Raw genomic sequence first — 25,367 nt, 5'->3', positions numbered from 1 at the left:
AGTTAGAGAGGGGGAGAGAGGGGGAGAGAGGGGGAGAGCCTCCATCGCACACATTCACATTCTCAGCCTCTCTGTTTTTTGCTTTTACTCGCCAATTATCTCGATTTTAATTTTCTCCTCACTCTGCACTCATCCCACTCTCAAGTCTCCTCTTAATTTCCTGCCTCTCTCTCTTTTTCGCAGGTTCTCTATATTCTATTCAGTCAAAAGTATGTGGACATTACTCCCACGTGAGACTGTTTAACATCTCATTCCAAACTTATGGCTAATAATATGTTGCTATAACAGCCTCCACTCCTCTGTGAAGGAGCTAGGAACCTGGCTGCAGGGATTTGATCTCATTCATTCCACAAGAGCACAAGGGCCTGGCCTACAGTCCATCCCAAAGGTGCTGGATGGGGTGCAGGTTTTATAAAGGCCAGTCAGGTTCTTGAGAACTTGGAAATCCATTTCTTTATTGACCCCGCACAGGAGGCCGTTATCATTTTGAATCATGAGGGGGCTTCCCTGTTGGAACACACTAATGTCTAAATTGAATTGTTTTAATATGAAGTAAAACAGGCCCAGACATGCGGTATGTGTCCATTTTTACTTTCTTGGCCTATAACGGACGTGGACATGAGTATGTGCAGGTGGCCATCACACAGGTTCTGCATCATTCTGTTTCTTCTCATATTCTCTCATTTGAACAATGGTGCAAGTGATGGAGAGAGCTCTTCAACATATTTTCCTCATTAAGTCCTTTTGTATCCACTCCAAAAAGAAACATATTGAGAGTGAAAGGGTTAAAGAGGAGGCGGGGGGAGGCAGAGGGGGATGGAGTGAGGTAGAGATGGATGGAGGAAGGGAGGGAGAGGCCTAGTTAACTCTCCCCGGTCCTGTGTGGCTAATTACTCTGTGTGCTGTCGGAGAACAGCCGCGGCTCACTGACTACATTCACACTGCACTACTGGCCTCTCTCTCCCATACGCACGCACGCACGCGCACACACACACACACACACACACACACACACACACAAATTAGCAGACATACTCACACAAACAAACCCAAATTCAATCCGCACAGATGAGCACGCATGCAATGCAGACCGCCAGCTTGAGAAATGGAACAAACAAACACACGCGAACAATCAGCGCCCCCTCAACACACACACACACACACACACACACGGCAATATATATATACACCCCCACAGTCTCCCAAAGCTGCACCACACAGCGCCTGGCCGCTCTGCTTCCTGCTTATATCCCCAGCCCTACCCCTCACCACCCCTTCCTCTGTCTCACACACACACACACACACACAAATACCCCCCCCCACCCCCCCCGCTGCCGCACCGCCGGCCCATTATCGATCCCCCGCCTCTCTCCGCGCCACATAAATAATCGACAAGCAATTACCCGCCCACTCCCGCTGCCCCCGGCTTTGTTTGGGAGGCGCAGGGGCCAGCGCTGGGGGGAGAGGAGGGAGGAAGAGCCGGGCGATGCAGGCGTGCAGCTCCACAGTGGTAGCCAAGAGGTTATTGGATCCTTACTTTAACCATGTATATGGAGATGCACACACACACAAATGCACAAACGTGCACTGCAGCACAGTGAAAAAGCCAAATATGAGCTCAGATCTGGCTGGGGAAGCTTGGAATCTGTGGAAGAATGAGAAGTGCCGTGGTGTGGTGATGCAAACTGGCAGGTGATTAACTCAACTCTCTCTTCCTGACAGGCTTTTTCTAAACTATCTCTACACAGTACCTTTGTGATTTTACCTGTGTTCACATCAACTGGGGCCTAATGCAGTATGTGTGTGAAGATGTGGGTGTTGGGCCTTTTTAATGATGAATAATGCTGGTATTGTGAGCAGGGCAGGGTTGCACTCTCAACAGCTAGCTTTGGCCTGGCTAACATAGAGGTTTCTGTTGCATGAGAGTGTGCGTTTTCTGACAGTTTCTCACCTGTCGGTGTAATGTGCGTCCCGGTGCTGTGGTAGGCCCTGCTTACGTCTCTGGCTGGATGAAGAGGAGCTGCCCGCAGAGGGCAGGTGAGCTTCTAAGGCCGCCGGATTCCTCACCGCCGCAGCCAATGCCTCCTGGCGAGCACGCAGCATGTCTGAGTAATGAGCGAAGGGGTGAAACAGGGAAAGCAGAGAGGAGGGAGAGAGATGGTAAGATAGAGTTGACATGACATAGATGATGAAGGATTAATAGTTGAGGCAAAGAAGAAAGAAAAGATGGATTCAGAGGGGAAAAGGCAGTGGGGAGAGGGGGAGAGAGGGGAGGACAAAAATTAATTCAGTATCCAGCTGCTCACACTTATAATAATATATGAACAGAAGCTTTGTATGGAACATTTTACACAGGAAAGGCCACATACATCTACTATACATCTCACCAGCTTACAGTTGATGTTCACATTGTACATGAGCTCTACGTGTGAACATTACAAGTTTTCTGGCCAAAAATCACAGGTGAAGCATACTTAAAAAAGTTGTGTATTGTCCTGTAGTGAAGAATGTGAGGCATGAGTATGCAGAAAGCTCGGCTCATTCCACATTAATACTGAAAATGACTGCTGTGCATTTTCTAATCCCCATGTTACACCATATAGACACACACAAGCACATAAACGCACACACACACTGAACAAGGATAAGCAAAACAGACGTTTTGGCCGAGGTATATGAAATTAGCTCATAACGCTCAAATCAATCTGTCGCGCTTTGAGACTGAGCTGACCAGTTTTGATCTAATGTGAAGTGATAGAGGCGAGATGAAAAACGACAGTGCGTAACGATGTTTTCTTAACAAATACTGACCAGCGTGATTCTGTGCGAGCAAGCAAAAAGCAGATTCGCACATTGGGCAAAGAGTGTTTTTTTAGCCCACCACACCTCCGCCACCATCACGACTTCTCCCTTTATCTCTGCCCGCCCTCTCTCTCCACCTTCTGCCCTCTACCGCTCGCCTCATTCCACCTCTTTCGCCGCTCATCCCCTCTCTCTCTCCCTCCGCCAGCAACCCCGGTTGTCTCTCACCCTCACAGGAGAAAAGGCCTCATCATTATCAGCCAGGCCAGGCCACACCAGGAGACATGGCTTCTAATGAGAGAAAAATCCATCCTGCTCTCTCTCTCCTCCCTCTCTCTGCCTCAATCTATCTATCCTCTCTCGCTGCTCTTCCCCCACCCTCACCCTCCACCCCCTCCCCCTCTTTTTTAATTAGACAGATCCCTCGGGAGCTAGGGGCCATTTCCGCCGCCGGTACGGGTGTGACGTGTGTTTGTGTGAGTCTGTGTGATTTAGGTGCTTGCATGTGTGCCTGTGCCTCTGTGTGTGTGTGTGTGTGTGTGTGTGTGTGTGTGTGTATGTTTTGTGCACGTGTGTGTGTGCTAAAGCAGTTGAGCGGGCGCCGGGTTGGGGGGGTGAAGCGACAGATATTAATGCGGCCTAGCTCCGGTGTATCGATCTGTTTGCTGCGCCAGGCCGCAGGGGACTCGGCTGGCGGCAGACAAGGGTGTGTGTGTGTGTGTGTGTGTGTGTGTGTGTGCGTGTGTGTGTGTGTGTGTGTGTATTGGGGGTTGTGAAAGATAAGGGAGGGATCAGAGGGAACTGGAGACCCAGTGCACACAAATACACACACACACACACTCAGTCTGCTGTGCATGGTGCAGGGGTGACAGGGTGGAAGAGTTGACCTCTGTGAGTTTCCTGTTGTCAAAATCCCACCTCACCAATTATTTTGTGTATGACTGTGAGTTAAAGGGGAGCTACAGCATTTAGTATAAAGTCTGGGGACTTCCAAGCAACAGATTTTTAAAAGAACGGTCAAAATCGATGCACAGATATTCTGACTATATTGCGGCCAAAATATGAAACAAAGAAGAGACGCTGACTGTATGCTGCAGAGCTTAGTGAGGGTCGAGCTCTAAAAACACTGGAACCTACAGTTCCCATAATGCAACTCAACAAGCTCCTCTGAGAGCCTTGTCTTTGAGTGTTTGCAACTGTTTCCAAGGCTAAATAATATTGTAAAATTCATTTTGGCCAGTAAAAGTACTGACATTATGAAACCAAAGTCAACAAACTGAACCCCACCGACCTCAGACACGAACCAAAATTAAAAACTTTTACATTTTATGAATTCATTTCACAGTTGAATTTTATTTTCTTGAGTTTATTTTTCATTATATTCAGTTTATTTTAGTCTAAAAACTTAAAAATGAGACTTAAGAATCCAAGATGTGAGTTCTCAATGGCAGTTAGGTGCCCTGACTTTGACATGTACCATCTCTTGAGTGCCTCTTGGAACCAAGACAATACAAGCTGGATAAAACTGTCAAAATTCAAATGGATTTTGATAATTTCTCTGTCTAGTGTTTCTCCTCTTATTCCATTCTCTCTTTTTCCATGTTTGTAAAGCTTCACTCCAACACTGGCTCCATATTTTGTTCTCTCTCCCCCCGGCTCTCTCTAATTCTCTTTCATGTGAACTAAAGAAGAGCAGGGTCACCTGGGGCTGTACCCTCCAGTGTGTGTGTGTGTGTGTGTGTGTGTGTGTGTGTGTGTGTGTGTGTGTGTGTGTAAAGCAAGTACTCAGAATTTCCCTCTTGAAAACTCTCCGTGTTGCAGCTGCTGGAACACAAGGGGAGAGTCCCTCCAACTCCAAATTGGGCGTCCTAATTGAGGACATACAAACACATCTTCCTTTTTGCACGAGTTATTTTGGGAGGTCCCAGTTTACTGCTCGGACCCATCCCGCTTATCCCTCTTTTGTGCCATTCCATTTTTCTCCCCGCCATCATTCCGCGAGTTGGGCCTAAATCCCCTCGGTTAAGCCGTTTTTTTCTCGACGTGAGAATGCAGAGGAGCGCAGCACTGATAGGGCTTGGCCGGCCTCGTGATGGATTTGGTGGACTGGCAGGTACACAAAAGCCGACATCCATCCGCCCAAGCGCACCGTACACCAAAAAATTAAGTATCTTTTCAGGAAAGAGGTATTCAGCCAGTATCATAGGCTTAGCCAGCAGTAAATATGTGGCGAGTTTGAATCTCTCTACTTTGACCAATCACAGAGTTTTCAGCCTCTTTGGGATGATGATGATGATGATGATGATGATGATGATGATGATATAATAAAGGGATGTTGTCTACAGCTTCATGTTTCAAATCAGACTAAAGTGCAGGAGACGGAAAAGCACACCCCTCCCTTCACTTTCATCTGGATCTCTCCCCCCACCCCTCTTTTTCTTTTCTCTCTCCCTCACTCTCCTTTCATCATATGAAGAGGGAGGGAAAACCCTCCTGGCCATTTCGACAACCCCACCACCCCATCCACCTCCACCCCCGCCCCCCACTCTTCTTTTGCCCATCAGGTCCAGAGAGAACCTCTCAAACAATACCTCGCACCTACACATGCACGCGCGCGCGCGCACACACACACACACACACACACACACACACACACACGGTTTTTCCTCACCCTTGCCTCTTTCACGCACACACACTTTAATTTTCGGTGCCCTACACTTCAAACACATGAAAGGATGCTCTGCGGGGACCAAGGCTAAAGGGAAAGTTGGAGGTGGGGGTAAGGAAAAGGAGGAGGATGAGGAGGGGGTATAAAAGCTGTGCTTGAGATGGAGATGTATAGGAGAGATGGTGGTGGAGGGAGGGAGGCGGGGGTCACAGGAGGGAGACAGGGTCAATGTCAAGGGGCTCTCGCTGAAGTGATTCACGTCGGTTTCTCGGCAGACAAAACAGCCGCCCCCGCACCCCTGTCCCTCCGACGAGACTGTTTGTGTCTGAAAGTGTCAGTTTCCTCACAAGCTCAAACTGTTAATTGGAGATTGGGAGGATGTGGTGGAGGAGGTGGTGTTAAAATAAGTTTTCTACATAAACTTGTGAGCAGTCGGCAGGATAGATGCAGCGAGTTGCCAGGTGCAGAAGAAAAGGAATATTAGCCACACCAAAGGCTTGGCTGTCAGGGAGCGCTGGCAAAGCCTGTGATGCCCGCAGCTCATCATCCGCTTAGAGGATCTGACGACGCGCCCAACCCAACAGTGGACACGAACACACACACACATCACTGTAAGGAAATCTTACAGAGAAGCTGTGTTTTAAAGTGTGTGTGACTTGAGCATCATTAATATACTTGTATGTTTTTTTTTCTTGATTTCTCGCCCCAGGAGAAGTTATTTATTCCCTCGTCTCTGTTTCCTCTCCCCTCAGGTGTTTTTTTATTCCTATTCCTGGTTTCTCTTTACCTCCTCCTCTTCTTCTCCTGCACATAGAGAGCTTTTAAAGTGCGGCTTGGAAGAAGAATGCACGTGTGCGGAATAAAGGATAGTGTGGAAACTATCAAACGATTTGGAATGTGGAAGCGAGTGCGTCTGTGTTGCGCCAGAGCGTCTGCCTCATACCAAGCAAGGCTTCTGGGAAAGGAAGCCACCGATCAGACTGCACCCTGGGCCATAAAACCCCCACAATGCACTGCCTCTTGCTTCTAACTCCGCTAAGACAAGGGGAAAAGGCAATTAAAGCGTTTATAGGCTTCGCCCCCTAGATTTGCAGCCAGCAATTAAAAATCATTACTAATCAAATAAAAATAAAAGTAGCTCAAACTACAATTCGGCCGGGGCATCGATCGGATTTATGCTACTGTGAAAGAGCTCATAAAGACTGGTGAGACTTAATGTTACATTCTGTACAAAAATGTGAGAAAAAGGTTAACATTTAATGGCAGGCACAGTGAAATGAATAAAAAGCCCACTTATAAAACCCAAACGAGGCAACTTTTCTCATTTTCCCTTTTCCCTATCAAACTACAATTCTCTTAAGCTAAAACCAGTAAATTTTATGTGTCTGTAGAAACTGAGAAAATCTGGGAGGTTTCCAGGCTGTTGGGAGATTTAGAGGGCTGGCAAGCAGCCAATGAGAGCTCCCGGATCAATCGTGGCGTTGATGCATGCGACGGCTTGCTGGTGTTGTTAACAACGGAGAGCCATGGTGGTCAGAAATCACCCTGAGTGACACTTTGACACAGGGTGGGCAAGCACGGCAAATAGAAATGTCAGCCGTCTCCATGGCTGGGGTTTTACAATGGCAGCAGCGTGGCACACCTTAACATGGTACCCTGAGCACAGCACTACACTCTGGGGTTACAAAGTAGCGCTGCATCTCGGCAAGTTAGTGACAGGTGATGGAAGGTTTTTTTTTATATGGAAGCTGGTGAAGTGCTTCCAAAGGAAACTTTTTCTCAAGCTTCTTCAAACTAACTCTAAAGTAACTTCAAAACAAAGAAAGAAAAATAAACGAAAAGTGTCTCTAGATCTTTCATGAGTCAATTCTTAGTGCTAGAATAGGAAACCTTATCCTGAATGTAAAAATCAACTGTGGTGTCACATGATAAATCTGAGTGCAGTGCAGATATTTGACAGCCAATACAATGACAGGGAGGATGATGATGGACTCACCGTGGCCCTGCAGACCCATGCTGCTCGCCAGCTGGTAGAGCCGTTGCTGCTGCTCCTCGTAGGACCCTTGCTCGCTGAGCGCTGACATCATGCGCCTGTAGTGCTCCTCAGGGCTCATGTGGCCGTGGCTGCCACCTGCTTCCACCACCGGGCTCTGGGAGTTCTCTGAAGAGAGAGGACACTTAAATTATGACCAATCAGAGACTGTCAATATCCAACTCATCAGGCGATAAAATCTAACACGCTAGTAGGCTTCCATCTTGCTCTTACTTTTGAACACCCAACTATCCTTCTAGCAGATTAAACAATTACTTCATGTTTTTCATCCACATTCATTTCCGAGTTAGTCATGATTGTGAGGAATTTGCCTCACACACGGAGTTGCATCAGTTCCACTAGACATCACAGCCAGAGGTCAGAGATTTGGAAAAGTTGTGGTCCAACTCGCTGTTTCTCAGGAAGCAGTTTGCATATTTTTGTTATCAGTTCAGAGTCTAAATACCAAACAACAGAATTTCATGTGAGTGATTTTGAGCAATCTGAGGCATCAACAGGTTTGTTTGTTTTTTGGCACATTCTGTGATTTTGGCTGATGAGACAGGTGTATTTTTAGAAGTATTACTCATGCAGTTCTTGTCATTGTAAGCACAGAGCAAAGAACTACCCTGAATTCCGTTTACACACCTTCCATATTGCATATTTGTGTTGATTACTGCACTCAGGCTTCCTCAAATATCAGCCAGGAAACATGCTTATGCACGGATCATTCATAAAGAAAAACAGCACTGATGGACGGGAAACCTCTCTGGATGAGGCATGCATTGTTAATGGTCTGAGCCTGACCCTAGCACGAACTCTGTTGGATTGTCGTACTGTACAGTATTTGGATTTGTTATTGATACAGAAAACAACCCAAAAGACTTTAAAAACAAGGCTCAGCTTCTTCCACTGTATGCGTGTGCGCGTGTAGTGCTGCTGTGCTGTGTTTAAGCTGTTGTGAAGATGATGTGGTGTATGATATCTATCTAGCTGTCAGTCCCCACACTTAATCTCTCTCTCTGACCTCCCTCCTCCCTCTCTCTGTCAATAGTAACATGATCTAAGGTAAGGGTGGTGGGGGGATACGGGAGGTGGTTAGGGAGTTGGAAGAGGGAGAAAGAGGATGAGGAGGAGGAGGAGGAGGGAGAAGCAGAAGAAAGCAGGGGTTATTTTTACCACCCTCCTTCTTATTGAAACCTGAGCCTGGCCCCGGGCAGGCGAGCAGGAGTGGCGCTGAGGAGCGGAGGTGGAGGTGGTGGGGGAGGAAGCAAGCACGCAGGCATCGCTGTCTCCACCACCGAGCTCCAGCTAATCCACCCAAGGTCCTCAAGTGTTTGTGTGTGTGTGTGTGTGTGTGTGTGCGCACGCAACTAGTCTGTGCCTGTCTAAAGTTTTGCTGCTCTCTAAACACAGCGGGGGGTGCCGACTTTGCACACAGAAAGAAAAACAGACATCATTTACGCAGCGGCATCCAATCTCTCTGGCTCCATCCAAACACTACCCCCTCTCTCTCTCTCTCAATCTACTTCCCCACCTGCATTAGTCATTAAAGGATAGTGTCTGTCGCCAAACTTGGACACAAGAAGATGTTACACGCATATAGAAACACACATGCAGGTGCAGAGTTTGGGCTTGGGTGTGGACAGAGCTCAAGGTTAAGACACAGGATTGGTGGGGGGGGGGGGGGGTGTTGAAATGGTTTAAATGCACTTCTCTGAACAGCAGGCTGCACACTCTCTCTCTCTCTCTCTCTCTCTCTCTCTCTCTCTCTCTCTCTCTCTCTCTCTCACACAAACATCTTATCTTATCCGTCTCCTGTATTCAAATACACAGCAAAGGAAGAATATAAACAAGGCGTGTACAGCGGTTGTTTGCTTTAAAATCCAAAAACCTAACCGCACGAGCACAAGACCACAAAGTTGAAATAAAAACACACGAGCCCCCATTTGCCTTAAAAGGAAGCCCAGTCTGAGTACACAAACAGACACAGATAAACACACACTCATAAACACACACATTCACGAAAAAACCCATGCATCTTTCAGAAGCTGAGATGTGTCTGAGTAAGATTTTAATGGCCAGGAATGAGTACTGAGAGCAAGGCTCCAGGCGGGGCTGCTGTATGTCAAAGGTCACCCAGAGGGCAAAGGTCAACAGCAGGCTCCTGCTGAGCCCTACAATCAATCTGACATCCAAGCACACTCACACGCTCTCACCTATCTATTCTTTAACCACCAAATAAGAACGTTTCTCTCACGAACTGTTAGATATTGTATGTGTATGCCTGCATGTTGTTCAGGCTGGATGTGCGGCAAGCTGCCCTTGGTTTTTGTGGTTCTGCCTGCTGTATAATGCATCAGTCAGGAAGTCTTCCTCAGGAGCCCAGAGGGACGGGCCCGGTGGCTGAGCTGGCTCCACGCCGGGCGCCCGGTTTCACGCCCCACGAAGGAGATATGAATAATAGAGAATGGCGACCGGATTGCAGCACTACAGAGGAAGGTGCGCCTTCTCAAGGTCCATTATTTATGCTGTTCTGTCATATAGAGAGCAGACATATCAATAAAGCATGTCTATTAGGACTTATAATTGTATTATTCTATTTACAGGGACTTTTTTTCTCTAAGTTATTATATCATTTAGACATCATATTACTGTATAAGTTTGGAGGAACATAGAGATGGCAACCAGCCATGCTCTCTATGGGATGGTTTTCATTTGGATTACATGCAAAGGATTTGATGGATCTAAGTAATCCAGTGACATGTGCATGGAAAAGTCCCTGCAGTGTTTAAAATATCATTTCTCAATGTTTTGAGCACCACAGATTCTTATTTTTGATCCTCAAAATATCCATCTCAGTGGAATCGCACAGACAAAACTAAAGGCTCAGTTAGCTTATGGATATGGACAAACAGAGCAGCATCTCTGGTAGTTGTAGGGGGCAGTGCACCCAAATGTTCAAGCAAGACACAACCACATGACAGAACTTTTTGAGGAGAGGTTACGTGAGTTGGTGAGAAGTTTTAAACATATGTATGATTTAACTTCGGAGACAAACACTACAGAACCGTCGGGAAGAGTTTGGACGGTGGTGAAGGAAAAATGGAGGTATACGCAAGACAGATTTTACTCTAGTGGTTGTACTGCTTAACAATTAGGCAGTGACTATTATATTAATTAATCTTACATATCTATTTTCGCACCTAAAGGAAGCATAAATAGCCTTAAAACTGTTGTAATGGTGCCGCACCATAAGTGGTTAATGAGACGATGACGATGTTTTGGGAAACTGGATTCTTTTACGGACTTCCCCGAGTTGGTGTGTGTGTTTGCAACTGTAAATATGTAGAGAGAGGAATGGGTTAATAAAAAGATGGCACGGAAGTGTGTCTTCAAATCTGTGAGAAAGTGAGACTGAGAGTGTGTGTGCGTGTGCGCGTGTGTGACTATCGCCTCACTAACCCAAACACACTGAGCACCATCAGCTCAACCAATAACTCCTCATTTCTTCCTCTTCATTATCCACAGCTCACTCATCTTATCTACTTTCCAACATTCTTACTTCCGTATCCTCTCAGAAAAAAAAACCCATCCAAACACATCACAACACTGCGTTTTCTTACCTTTGGGGGATACGCTACGTGACTTCTTGCTGTCAGAGGGACACTCGCTGCTGCTGTTGGGAGAGAAGCTTCTCCTCTTGCCTAGAAGGTCATCTGTAAACACAGAGAGAGAGAGGGAGTTAGTAGTCGGTAAAAAAGACCAAAGTAAAAGCTCTGATATTGACGCTCTGCTCCACGTCTACCTGTGTACATGGCGGCTGCTTCAGAAATGCAGAGTTAGGAGAGAGGGAGCAAGAAAAAGGAGCCAAGGAGAAAAAAAGTGATAGGTGGAGAGAAAGAGAGAAACGGAGCGAGTGAAGGAAGCCACGGGCGTCTGGAGATGTGCCTGTTCTGTCAGAAATGAGAGGGGGCCTGCACCGCCATGGATGACAGATCTGCATGGCTCAGTCACGTGTGTGTGTGTGTGTGTGTGCGTGTGTGGGTGTGTGTGTGTGTGTGTGTGTGTGTGTGTGTCTCTATGTGTGTGTGTCTCTGTGTGTGTGTGTGTGTATGTGTGTGTGTGTGTTTAAGGCCCACGTCTCACTGTGTCTCCTCAAATGTCTCTTTCCAACAGTCTGTCCTCAAATGTTATCACTGTTCTTCCTCTCTTCTTCTCCTCATTCTTCCCCCCTTCTCTCTCTCTCTCTCTCTCTCCTTTTTCCAGATGTTTGCACAAAAGCCTCTGACTGAACTTAAGTGCACGAGAGCCTCTCAGCTGCTTGAGGTATCCATCTCAGCCTACATTATGTCTATATCATATGGTTATTTTTAGTTTTTGTACCTCCACAACAGCCACTCCCCCCTCTCTGTTGTTGCTGTCCTCCCCTCATAAACACACTTCTGGTCTTCTTGTATCTCCATCTGCTTCCTCCTTTTCCTCCTCTCCTCTAGCTGCGTCTGAAACCTCCTCCCATCAGGAGTTCTCTGTATCTCCTCCCATTAACACCCTTCTCTTCCTCCTCTGCCCCCCCACCACCAAAGAGGAGCATCTAGTGTACAATTACAGCACCCCCAACTGCCTCCACCTCCTCTCCTCCCCTCTCATCCCTCTCTTCCTTCCCGCCCAATCGCCCCCCCCCCCCCCCAAACACACCTCAAATCAATACGGGCCTAATCAAGAGAGGGAGGGGATGCCGAGCACATCGCACGCAGCGCCGGCAGGAAGGAAAAAGCCGTTTGTCATTGCTCTATCTCTCTCTCTTTCTCTTTTCTTTCCTTTCTCTATTTCTATCTCCGCTTTTTCTCGGGCTCCATTTCTGCCAAGCCACAGCAGCAACTGCTTCCCTTCTTTCTCTTTCTTCCCGCTTTCTCTCTCTCTCACTTTCTTGTTGCATATTTTTAGGGATGAGGGGGTGGGGGGTGGGGTGGCGTTGTTTTTTACCTTCCCTGAAGGAGAATGGTTCCTCTCTCCCTCTGTCTCTCTTTTTCAACAAAGCAATTTTTCATCATTTGCACAGCATGTGTAAACAGAACAGGGAGTACGGAAAAAAAAAAAACACACCGTAATTTCATCGCAATACCCGGGCAAACAACATTTGCCGATTTCTGTCATGTGTCCACTCACACTGATATTGTTGTTACCTTGGCTACCGGCGGACAGTCATCAACGGAGGAGCGAAGCCGGAGTGGAGCCTGACCTTTAACCCTTAACCTATCACCCAAACTTATGTTCTTTCTTCTCTATAACAAGACACAGATAGACGGGGAGGGGGGAAGAGACAGAGAAGAGGTTTAGAGGGGACTCAGAGGATTTTGTTGGGCTGCTGGTGGAGCCCTAGTGTTGATGAGAGGGCGAGCGAGCAAACGAGAAAGGGAGAGAGACGGAGAGGGAGGAGGTTCACTAATGATCTGGTGTTTGATGTTGCCTCTCAGGTCCTGAGGAGATCCACTCCCTGTGCCATCCTGAAGAGACGGTGAGGGGAGGAGGTGAACGCTAATGGACACACACACACACAGTGAATGTCTTTCACAATTTCTACTTCTTCTGTCCCCGTTTTCATTCTGTTTTTCTTCTTGTTTTTTTCAAATCATATTCAGTGCATTTCTTTTAGTGAAAAGGTCTCCGTCTATCCTATTAGTGAAATATTAACAAAGAGAGAGAGCACCCCCATTAGTTAAACCCCCTCTCCCCCCAAACACGCCCAAACCCAGAGCCTCTCATGATCAAACACACACACACACACACACACACACTCAAGTCGTCTCTTGAACCGACCTCACTCAAGACACTGCGTCTCCTGAGCGAGTGCCCGAGGGCCCGAGATTTGAGGGCGGAAAGCTTTTAAAGCCAATTAAATGGGGCTTCTTAGAGCACCGGCGCTCCCTTTTAATGCCCAACCCTGAGCTCTTGCTAGCGTCTATGCTAACCCTTTTACTCCCACTAACACCGCTTACAGTCAAGTTTTCTACCCGGGGCATTTCCCTATCACCTGATTGTTAATATGGCTGAAGAATTAGTGGTTATGGAGCCAAGAGTTTTATTTCAGCTCCAAGGCTGTGATTTTAAGCATCAAAAGAATGTGGTAATTAAGTGCAAAAAGCATTAGGAGCCATGATATAGCTCTCTTTGCTATTTCTGGTCGACTACACGCCAACTTTTTTCTCAGAAGTCGACCTAAACACACAAGCCTCAGCTTCAGTTCCTCCTTGCTAGTTAACCTCCTCCCAATCTGCCGTTCCTCCCGCTGAGTGAGAAGAGGGATGAAAACCGTTGGACAGACCGAGACAGAGGAAACAGCAGGACCTAAACCTCTTCGCTTTCATGTGACACCACCAGGGCGAACCATCAGGCAGGGGGAGCATTCCTCTTTCTTTCTTTCCCACTCTCTGATTTCCTCTCCTCCCTCAAACTTTAGTCGTCTTCCTCTCCTCTCTCCATCCCATGGAGCGTGGTGACAGCTCAGACAGCCAGACTCCTTAATTCCTCTCTTACTCCGTTAATCTGTCATCTTTATCAGGCCGGGGAGGGGGGAGGGGGGCTGTGCGGAGAGAAGGAGGGGGGGGAGTGACAGGCGGGGACGCGGGGTGGGCCGCCAGCCGCAGCCCCCCGATCAATCTCCACATTACAGCTGACAGAATGGTGCTAATAACTTATTGATCCCCCCTCCGTGCGCCGGGGCCTCCGCCGGCCCTGAAAGCCCTGCCATTGATTGGCTTACAGGCCGATGCAGCTGGGAGAGGAAAGGGGGATGAGGGTGGGTGATGGAGATGGGGAGAGAGGTGCCGAGCCTCACGCTGTGGGGAGGATGCGACACTGCCGTCAAGTGAACTTGTACGCACAAAGCGACAGTGCTCCTCTGTTTGTCGCGTTTTATGTCTTTTCAACAGAAAGAAAGAGACATTAAAGGAAAAGTTCACTCAAAAATGTAACTTCAGTCATTATCTACACACCACCATGCACATCCAAAGTGGAGTGTCGTAGTCCACTAATCATTTCTAGAGCCTCACAGCAAAGCTGTTTCTGGAGGTCCAGAGACCCCAAATTCATTTGAAATGACATTATTTGGACATTTCTTTAAGATGAAATTTTCACTGTAGCTGCTAGGCTAAAAACATTAGCGCTCACGCCATCTGAGTTGAGTACATTAGCTCGAACACACGTAGAAGGTGTAAATAACATCGTCTCAAATCAGTTTTTCGATCTCGGAGCTTTTCGGAGACTTGGATTATGACAGACAAGCTCTATGGAGCCATTTCTTATTTTTACGTTGGATAACTATTCTCTGTCTACGTCAGTGTTTTGCTGTGAAGTGCTGAGTAGATAATGACAATAATGACTACTAGATAATGATTTTTTCCATTTTGGGTGCACCTATCCTTTAAGAAAGATGGAGTGAGAAGAACACAACCAAAGAAAGGGAATCCTGACAGGTGGTGCTGCACACAAAATTGTGTTTCAGTCAGTACTGACACTTGTTTCTATAAACTCAACGTCAGTTGAACTGGCAGCATGGCACAAGGTAAACCTCTCAGTGATCATATGAACCATATGTCTGGCCTGAAAATAACTTAAACCTCATTATGAAGTCTTTCTGATGGGAAATTTAAAGATCTACATTTTTAATCTCCTGGTATCCGCTGCCATTTTTTAATGTACTGCTTTCTTTGTCTACTCTTTCCGTGTCCAACATCCCAGCTCTCATCTGTCTTCCTCTGCTTCTAGTGGATTTTGCTAGGCAACAGTTTTAAAAGCATCATTAAATTGTTTTGGTAAAATTCTGTCTGTAACGCAATTTACATTCTCCCATTAAATTTCACTGAAGCAGTGAGTATGCCATGATCTATATCCATATCCATAATCGGAATTGGCAGAGCTGAACCGGAGATGGGTGGTGCTTAAACTAAAAGCGAGTGGGACCAACCGGAAGTTGCTATATGAATTTGATTCAGATCAGTGTTTTTGAACATGAGACAAAGAGAACTATTTACAGAATAAGTTTTTATGAACTTGAATGAATAAACTTCAGTCAGCTGAGGACTTTCCTTCATCACAAGAACAGATATTAACACATTTCAGCCGACTTAGACGATTCTCAAACACATGAAAAGTAAATTATCTGTGCAGGATACTCGTTTGAGCAGAGTACTCAGAAAATACAAGTTACTGTTACTTAAACGCACAAAAGAGACTTGTGACTTGTTATTCATCAGTGAATTTCATCTCTTGGCAGAAGCATTAGCATGCCTTAATGAACACTAACCCTGAGAAACCATTTTGTTATAGCTCCAGAATTACATTCCTATTAAGCAGTGGGAAGTTTTCAAATATTTACAGCCCACGTTTCCTATTTTGCCTCTGTAAGACACAGCTAATATCCAGGAATCCTGGAGTGTTTACTTTTGTTTAATATCGCCTTTCTATGCTGATCATGTAATAACTGGCTGGTGATACTTTAAAAGCAATCCTCACTCACAATCAGTTTGAAAAAAAGGTCTTGCACAAACACGCTGGGCTGTAGATTCACATGCAAGCAAACATCTAAAACCAGGCATTTAAAACCCCACACGGAAAGGTGTGCACGCTCAAACACACACAAAAAATGTGCTCAAGCCCCAAACCACTGCTGCAACCCCCCCCAACCACACACACAGACACACACACACACACACACACACACACCAACAGGCTGTAACTGCCTCTGGGAGTCTGAGTGCAGGGAGCAGAGGAGAGAGGGAGTGTGGCGGTCCAAAAACACCTTATCTGCCTGTTTGAGTCTCCGGTCTGACCGCAGAGCCACGGTTTACAGTCTCCACAGGCAGCCAGACTCTCAGCGTCGGCGCCCCTGCTCCCTCCCTCCTTCCCTCCCTTCCCGCCTCCCTCCCCTGCGCCTCTCATAGAGCCTCCGAATAGCCAGCGGCTGGGGAGAGAGAGAGAGCGAATGAGGGAGGGAGTGGAGAGGAGAAGGAGGGAGGCAGCCCTCCTGTCTGTCCCTCAGATTTAATTAACGGCCCACTCCGGCGCAGAGACGACCCGGCAAGCCTGCTTCCCTTTCCTCCTGACCCACACACACACAAACACACGCAGCCATCCGCCGCCATAGCTGCCGCCTGCCCTCCCCTGATACCACCACCACACTCATTCGTCTCTCTTTCCTCTGTCTCTCCATTTCCAAATGTTTCTTCCATCACCGCAGCTCTCTCTCCGTCTCTCTCTGGCAGACCCTTCCCTACTTTTCCTTTTTCTTTCTCTCCATCCACAGCTCATTGATAGACGTTTTTGGAGGATAAGTCAAATAAGGAGGGTTGACTGACAGAACAGAGTAAACACAATACAGAAGAGAGCGAGCTGCGTTTGCCGTCTCCTCCATCTCAAAGTCAAATAATCCACTGCTCTAAAGCTTCAGACACCCACCTATGTATTTGTACGCAAATTTGAACCCGTGTTGAATTTGCGTGGGCACGCATCTGTATAACTATGTGTCATTTGTGTGTAATTGTGTGTTTGTGTGCATCTAATTTCACTGGCAGACAGAATTAGAGCCGGTGGCTGATCCGATTGGACTTGTTTACAGACACAGAGCGAGCCGCCCTGTTAATTCTCCCATTAATGGTCAAACGGACAGATTTTAAGGGTCTTGGACCCCCTGTGGCTTAGGCCACACTGTGCTCACACCTCCTCCTCCATCAACCCCCCCGCCCCCCATCCGCCCGCCCACCCACCTCTATCCCCTTGTGTCCTCCTCCATTAGGATAACTACTCAGGGCTCTGATTTCTCCATTAAGTTTAGCGGCTGATTAGGCCGGTATTTGGGTGGAAATCCGTCCCAAACCAGGGTTTTAAGACACTGGCTGGGATGGCTGTTGAGCAGTCTAATACCCTCCGCCTCCCACCCGCCCTGCCTGATATAACAGGCACCGTATGGACAATTAATCTGGCAGACAGAAGAGAGGAGCACACAGAGAGAGGGTGCGGAGGTGTCTGGCCTGGGCTGATTATGGCACTGGCTGTGCCTCTGGCTCATGGTGTAAGAAGAGACAGGGTCAAACCCCGGGCAAAGGTGCTGCCTTCACTGACAAATAAGCAAATTATTCTTTAATTAGGCGTAAATGTATTGAATTTAATTTAGGGGAATGTTTTGTCAGGATCAAAATCTTGGATTAACTTTTTCCCTGTTGGTAAAAGTCAGCACAGACCTTAAAAATAATAATAAAAAAAACTATATTATTATATCCTATGTTGATAACAATGACTACAAATGATAGTAAACTGACTTCCATAAGGGAGAGCATTGAGAAAAGATGACCAGACAAATATTTTGATGAGGAATGAATAATATAAGAGCTTGCAACGAGACTGACACATTTTGTCAAAATCAGCTGAGACAAAATTTCAAGTTTGTCCCCAAAACTCACAACCTAAGTGTCACTCATACATCAGATCAAAATGGTAATAAATTACTGAAAATTTCAAATAAAAACTGTACACATGATAATGTGTTGATGATGTAAAGTTTGTTCAGGCTGCTGGCGCGGCATTCTTGCCTTTAATCATACCTCGTTATGATACAGTACATTACACAAAATTATGTCTAAAAATAGGCCCAAATAACCCAGAGACATCCAATCCTGTAGGCTGATTGCTGAATAGTGATACCCACAGAGGCTGTTTTATAACCATATGTCTTTGATGGCTGCACAATATCCCCATACAAGCTACTTGACAAATAGCTGTGATTAAATGCTGTCTGTGTTCTGTCTGTAAGCTGGAAGAAAAAGCTCTTAGCACACACACACACACACACACACACACACACACACACACACACACACACACACACACACACACACACACACACACACACAGACACACGCCATGGTTCCTCACATGCTCACATGAAACTGGATTAATGGCAAACAAAGCTATTTATTCAGAGGTAATTTAAAACAGGGGGTTTAACAAAAAAAGAAAAAAATCCTGGAGTGTGGCAGGGAGTGTGGGAAGAACATTAAGTAATCAACTTGAGAGCGACGTTAAGGAATGAGTAATAAGCTTATGTTCAATTCCCCCAATCACACAAATTAGGGTGAATTAAGCTGGTAATGGAATGTTTACATATGTTACAGGAGATATAGGGGGGGATACATCATCAGCCTGGATTTGACGGAAGAAAAAGAGGCAGGAGAAGACGAATGAGATCCTGACAAACTTTTAAACACACACACAGACACACACAAACACCACTGGGGTCCTACCTGTGTGTCCAGTACTGCTGTTGTGGTCAGGCGCTGACTGGCCCTCTGGCATGCCGTGCTGTCTGGTGTGGTGCAGGTTGGAGATGATTGTAGAGAGATCACTGTCACGACTGTAACACACACGCACAGGAAGGAGAGGATAATCACATTTAGAAGCAGCCCCAAACAAACTTAAATCCACAACGCAAATCCAAACCAGTGCACAAATTCATACTATTTCACACACTGCCCACCCTGAAAATCCTCCATCCAGATAGTGACATCCTCTCTAAAAATGCATACCTTCACACAGACACAGCAGCTACAAGTGGCTGTCCTGTCAACCGGCTCTTAGCTCTGAGGTGTGTAATACACTCTGACAGACTACCGCATCCAGCACTTTTGGGTCTCATCCCTGCTCATCTTCCACACTAAGATGCATTAACGAACATATTCACAACTCATAAGTCGTTTAGCAGCTTAAAACCTGATTATGGCTCTTTTTAAATTCAGGCTGCCGACAGCTGTTTTAGAGAAAGATGACAATTGAATAATGTGGAAAGACAAACGACAGATATTTTAGATAAAGGAAGATTAAGCCTTGAACAGGACTGACTTACTTATTAGGACTGTAATATTTCAAGGGCAACACTGGCGATTGAAAGAAATCGTCTTGTTTTCTGTTGTGCTTCTCAGTCACCCTGTCCTGCCCTTCAGCACCCAATGGAGGAGCAGGAGGAGGTCTCACAGATTAGGCTCAGATCTGGTTGGAGCCACTCTGCCCTTCCAAATGCTCCACCAGCCGCCTTTCTAACCTCCCCACACCAGCGGACCCACACAACTGTGTCATGGAGGTATTTCATGTGCAATCTGATTACCATCCTGATCGCATTAAAAGGCATAATGATGGGAAATAGGCGCTTAGAGTTTGAGGGGAGCACAGCAGCCACGCAGTACAAGCGTAGTCACAGTATAATGGCAAACAGCTTGTGCGGTATGAGAGGTGCAGGGCTGCATATTTTATCATGTACTGTTAAATGACTGTGACATACATGCTCATGCCCAAAGTTCATGCACACTCAAACCTGAGAAGATGCAGTATTTAGACATTTGTCAGTTTAACGGTATCGGCATCCTCTCGTGTCAGCAGGAATCTTGTTTATAGCCTTAACGGCCGACTTTATTGAAAGCAGAATCATCTATGAAGGGGGTCTGGTGTGACACAGCAAGCACAGTTTATGGGACAGAAGCGGTGAACGGTTCTTAGCTGCCACCACTATGACGAGGCCACACTGTTTGCGGCTGCTGGATTTGGGTTTTTACAGTCCCATGATTACAGGCTCCCGCTGTAATGTCAGGCTGTCAGTCGCCAAGCTGTTTTCCACACGCTAACAGCAAAGATGAAGGAAAGCATAGAGGGGCCTAATGTTGGCCACTGCTGGCTTCACCAGTCACCTTTCAGTCACAGAGGACCAGTGAGTCAGGAAACAGTCTCAGACAAAACAGTCGCCACCGGTTGCTAAGCGAGGAGACGCTTGATTGGACGGCGAATGCAAACTTTTTAGACTAATGACAGACTTCTTTTTTAGAGTGCAACTTGCTAAAATTAGTAGCTATCTGTGTCTGCGAGCTTTTCTTCAAAAAGAAAATGAGATGCAGGGGAGGTTTTTTAATTGTGCTTTAAGTCATATAATAATGTATTTGCGTCATCCAATGACTGCAACAAAACACCCATCACACGCGCACACACACACACACACACACACACACACACACACACACACACAGAGTGAAGTTACACGCTCCACTGTGAGAGACTGCAGACCAATCCATCCATCAGCAGGCTGCGTTATAACACCACTCTCTGTCCATCATTTAAAGTGATCATGATAATGCCATCCTGAACTTCTCAGAGAGGTGATGGGGTTATTATCCTGTGGCGAAGTGGCCGCTCTAAGCCATGAACGGCAAGGACATCGTTAGTGGGGTAATTAGCGCACTTTTCCTGAGCCGCCCCGCCTCGGCTTGGGCTAATGAGGGCCTAGCCCTGTCCCCACCCGCCTCTGCCCTCCCTCGAACCCCTCCCCCCCTCTATTTCTCTGGGTGGAGGCAAGGTCATTCTCAAGCCCTGGAAGATGAACGGGGGGTGGGGAAGGTGTTTAAAACCCAGTCGCCTGAGTCAGCGCTCCCTAAGGAGCTGCTAAGGCTTGGGGTTAGCCGGGAAGGACGGGGGACTCAGAGAGGATGGAGGCGGGGCGGGAGGGTTATATTGTTGGCTGCTGGGCCCGATAGCTAAGAAGGACATGAGCTGCCTTCTTATCATCCAGGTGCACGCCGGAGACAATCATCTCATCCTCAGCTCATCCCCGATCTGGTCAATAGTCATCTTGGGCCACAGGACAGACACACTGACCCAGACACTAGTACAACTAATATGTTTAATACTCATGGATATTACTGATATCCAACACAACTTAGACGATAACACAAACTCTGTATTAAAGGAAATATTTGACAAAAAGTTCTCTGTCATAGTTCATGGTAAAAAAGGATCATTTAATTTTGTATAAAACCCCTCAGAGCTAAATCCGTCTTGCTTAATATATATGTCACCGAAATCTACATGGCCATTACCTCAGCAAACATATTTAAAAAGGTGAAAATCTAAATAAGTCTGGCAAAGTTGACAGCTGCGGTTGTGTGAAAGTAGAGCTAGTTAGTTTTGTGAGCTAGCTACTGGACCAGTTCTACAAGGTTTCAGTTTGGGTTTTGGTGAACGTTAACCAAAACAACATCAGAACACAGTTCTATAACTTCATTAGTTTTATGAAAAACCATGCCTTTTTTTACAATGAGCACTTATCTTTTAAATTGACAAACATGTGTAATTCACAGCACAATTCAAAGTGAATCAAGTAATTATTTGTCTCTCACCATTCTCTATCACAAATTGTTCCTGAGATAAAGTCACATGGTGGGACCTTACTGGGGATGACTTCCTGATATTCATTATTACAATATGTTCTGAATTATGTTTCTACAGTTTTAAGTTTCAGATCTTTATGTATTGCTGAATAATGCATCTCCATAAAAAAGAAATAAGAAAACCATATAACGTCTAGTGTCCCCGTAAGAATAGATTAACACAGATCAGTTATTGGTGCTCTTTCTGTAGTTCCCTTCGACCCATTACAGAAGGCATTACAATTTGAAATGGGCCAAACAACCAGAAAAGACTTCTCCTGGCACGGGGGAAGCGACTCAGTATAAAAGCCCAGCAGTGGCCTGCTGCGGCATTGGCATGCGGAGCTGAGGTGGCGGGGCTGGAGGTCACAGTGTGAGCTGGCAGAAGCTGGCAGCCCAGGCGCCCTGACGCCATGTCTCACACCACCACTGGGAAAGTGCTGACAGACAGACAGCAGGGAAGTGAAGGTGGAGGAGTGGAGGAGAGAGAGAGAGAGAGAGAGAGAGAGAGAGAGAGAAGAAAGAAAAAAGAGGGAGAGAGAGAGAAAGACAGGTCGCAGGCGCTGTGTAACATCTGGTGCTCGCAGATTTACTGTGCGCCCTCCTCTGCTCTCAAGGCAACAGCCCGAACACACTCCAACCTGCACAGGTGGTCCACAGCTCATTCAAATACTACCAGGCAGGCAATATGTAATATTAAACAACCACTGCAATGCAAGGTATGGACTTGGGTAATATGCGGAGAAAAAGACGTTTCTCTGATGTTCTGTCAGAAAAAAACATACACTGCAAGTCTTTCATTAAGGAAATACTTATACATCAGGACAATTAAAGATTAAAGCAGGGATATGGATCTGTTCCATATACTTTCAATGTTTTGTCTGATTCCTATGAGCAACTGAAAAAAAACTATTGTCATGCTGCTCACAGTTGGATCGAAAGGCAACGCACAACTGGGATCCCTGCAAGCGGAGGGGGTAATGAATAAATATAGAAATAGATACATAAATAAGTAAGAGTAGCCCGGCTTCTCTTCTCCTTGTTGTTCCTCTGCTCTACAGGCTGACATGAGGTCGATAAGGCAGCCAAGGGAGGAGAGAAAAGTACAAGGAAATAGAAGATACGGTAAATCCACCATGTTGCATTTAGGTGTCCTGCACACGCTGCTGGATTTACTGGTAATTTCTCCTCTGGCTCACAATTTTTGAGCAATTACCTTTCTTGTTTTTCTAATTCTATCGTTTTTACTGCTATGAGCTGTCTCATTTTTGTTATACAGAAAGAAACTCAACAGTTTTAACAAAACATGTTGACTGAAAATGGAAATCACCAGGTTTTTTGGGTTTTTTTTTTACAGCAGCAGACAGAACTTCACAATGTAGCGACTGTACGATCGACCAAAGCTCTTATTATCTTCAGCTGATTTCAACATACTGTATGACAGCACATTAACAGTAAACACTATGTTCTTTACATGTGGAAATGATGGAACCTCACACTTCAAGCCGACGCCAAATCTGAGACTAGACTGCTGACCATTTTTTTGTTGATCCTCTGTTTTGACACGAACAAAACACTGCTCTATGCGGGAAAAACAATAGGCGTCTTGCTGCTAGCCAACGCCCAATCAGCTACTAAATTGCTGTGACTCTGTTGCCATGGCAAACGCGTGTAAACAAGGCCAAAAATTCTTGAAGTGGAAAGCTCCTCTAGAAAGCTATAAAAACCTCCAAGCTCGCTAATTAGTGCTTTAGGGGGGAGCCATTTCCAGTAATTTCACACTGTCCGTGACCTCTTACTGGCATCAGGCAATGACACAGTTGTTCAATAAAGCCAGAGGACAAAATGTCAAATGCAATAGATATACAGTAGCTAACTCAGCGTCAGTGTCTTTCTCTCTCTGAGGTTATGACGTAGATTGAGGGCAGCATACCCATTAACAAATGCCATGAGGAGATGTGTTTTCATACAGAGAGGAGGGCTCTGAGGGGAAACTGAGAAAACACTGATTTAGGAAGCCGTAACTTCAGATTCTTTTCAATGTTAAGAAACATGAGCGTCCTCTGTTTTCTTCTACGGTACCAATCAGCTGCTGTTTTCTCTCAGTAAGCACCACAGCTGCATCAACATGTCACCGGGGTAAAAAGCAGACAGTAGTTCAAGGCTATTACTAAAATGACACCTACAATGTTTTACACTGGGCCTGGGCGATAAAACGATAGTGATACGTACCAGCTATAGACACTTCATCAACAGCAATAAGAGCATTGGTTAGATAGGAAGTTTGATAATTCACTCAAATACATTTTAATGTAAACCACAATGAAAGCGCATGAGGAATACGCCCTGGCTCAGAAACAGCCAATCATTTCCCTTGATAACGGAGCGAAAGTCACACACAAACAGCCAATCATTAAATGTGTTAATGACATGACACAAACAGCTCGGGGTGAGAAAATAGGTATAGATGGCCAGGAAATTGTTTTTGAACAAGCACAAAAAAAGAAAAACAGTGTGTCTGATGAGCTATGTGATATGAGTTTATCAGTATGGCAACTTCACTTAACCAGACTATTCTGCAGTATTTTGGTGGCTGCTTGGTTTCAGCAGTTCATGAGTAATGTTTGCATTGCAGGTGCTAAAATGGAGAATTTCTTGGGTTGCATTAGTGGCAGGATAAACATGAATAAGTCAATTAGAAAAAGCACAATTACAAGTCAGTTTACATACATAAATCAAATCATTAAAATAACCTTTTTAACCATAAAACTACAAAGTTAAAAGAAAAAAAATCTTTTTTTTCTGTCCTGGTTTATTAAAATAGGCCATTAAATGGGCTCTATGTAACATTTTATAGCAATGTACATGTTTTATGTTTTTTCATTTTTTTCCCCAGCCATACCATAAAACTTGCTGCTGAAGATGGAAATGCGGGTTCAAAACCAGTTATTAGGGATGTTAGTAGGTTAAGTTGAATTCAGTATGTTTCTTGTTTCAATCAGATTTACTCTCTGCTGATTTGATGAACAGAGGACAAGATGGGTCTTGTATGAGGGGACCCCGTGATAGCCTCTGACAGGCAGACTATGTCGAACAGCTGGAGTGTTTTTGCTTTTATTGGACTCTGGCAGAGGTCTGCCGATTTTCAGACAGCCTTCTCCTTCCGATTAAATCCACTGAGACCTTTCGTAGATTGAAGCATTTGCATATGTAATTGATCAAGATTGCGAAACAGAAAAACGGCCCTTGTTTGTTTAGGTGAGCGTTAATAATGGGTATGGTGGATTTTTTTTCCCTCTTCTACAGCTGAAAGGCAGACGTCAGCGGGTGTAACTTATAAAATCCACGGTGGTTGTTGGGTAATTACCCAGACTCTCAGTCAGCACTTTTCAATCAAAGCCTTGTTATCTACGGCCAACTGAAACAAACACTAAGGTAGGCTTTGTTTTGCCCTTGAGTGAGACACTAAAATCCTAAGTTACCGCCATCAAATATTTAGTCCCTGAAATGAAATCCATAAATCAGAGTTAACGAATCCAAACAATCTGCCGCGCCGATACCAAAGCAATACCAAGGTGATAACAACAACTAGGTTTTGCTTCCTTCTTTCAGGTCATGTGGTGTT

The 25,367-nt window shown here is 45.7% G+C and overlaps 1 protein-coding gene across 6 annotated transcripts in view; it reads right to left on the bottom strand.

Annotated features, from left to right (window-relative positions):
• samd11 (sterile alpha motif domain containing 11) overlaps window positions 1-25,367 on the bottom strand; it is an 84,801-nt gene that overhangs the window by 9,179 nt on the left and 50,255 nt on the right. For all 6 annotated transcript variants that reach the window (XM_037104856.1, XM_037104855.1, XM_037104853.1 and 3 more), the window contains 4 exons: window positions 18,800-18,909; window positions 11,129-11,221; window positions 7,467-7,631; window positions 1,952-2,105 (listed from right to left, as the gene is read on the bottom strand). In XM_037104856.1, coding sequence (XP_036960751.1) covers window positions 1,952-2,105; window positions 7,467-7,631; window positions 11,129-11,221; window positions 18,800-18,909 — 522 coding nt within the window. The remainder of the gene's footprint in view (window positions 1-1,951; window positions 2,106-7,466; window positions 7,632-11,128; window positions 11,222-18,799; window positions 18,910-25,367) is intronic.

The sequence above is a fragment of the Acanthopagrus latus genome, chromosome 7 (assembly GCF_904848185.1).
Source record: "Acanthopagrus latus isolate v.2019 chromosome 7, fAcaLat1.1, whole genome shotgun sequence".
In the NCBI taxonomy this organism is placed as follows: domain Eukaryota; kingdom Metazoa; phylum Chordata; class Actinopteri; order Spariformes; family Sparidae; genus Acanthopagrus; species Acanthopagrus latus.
The sequence above is the reverse complement of the archived record's forward strand: the minus strand, read 5'-3'. Positions and strand labels throughout refer to the sequence as shown.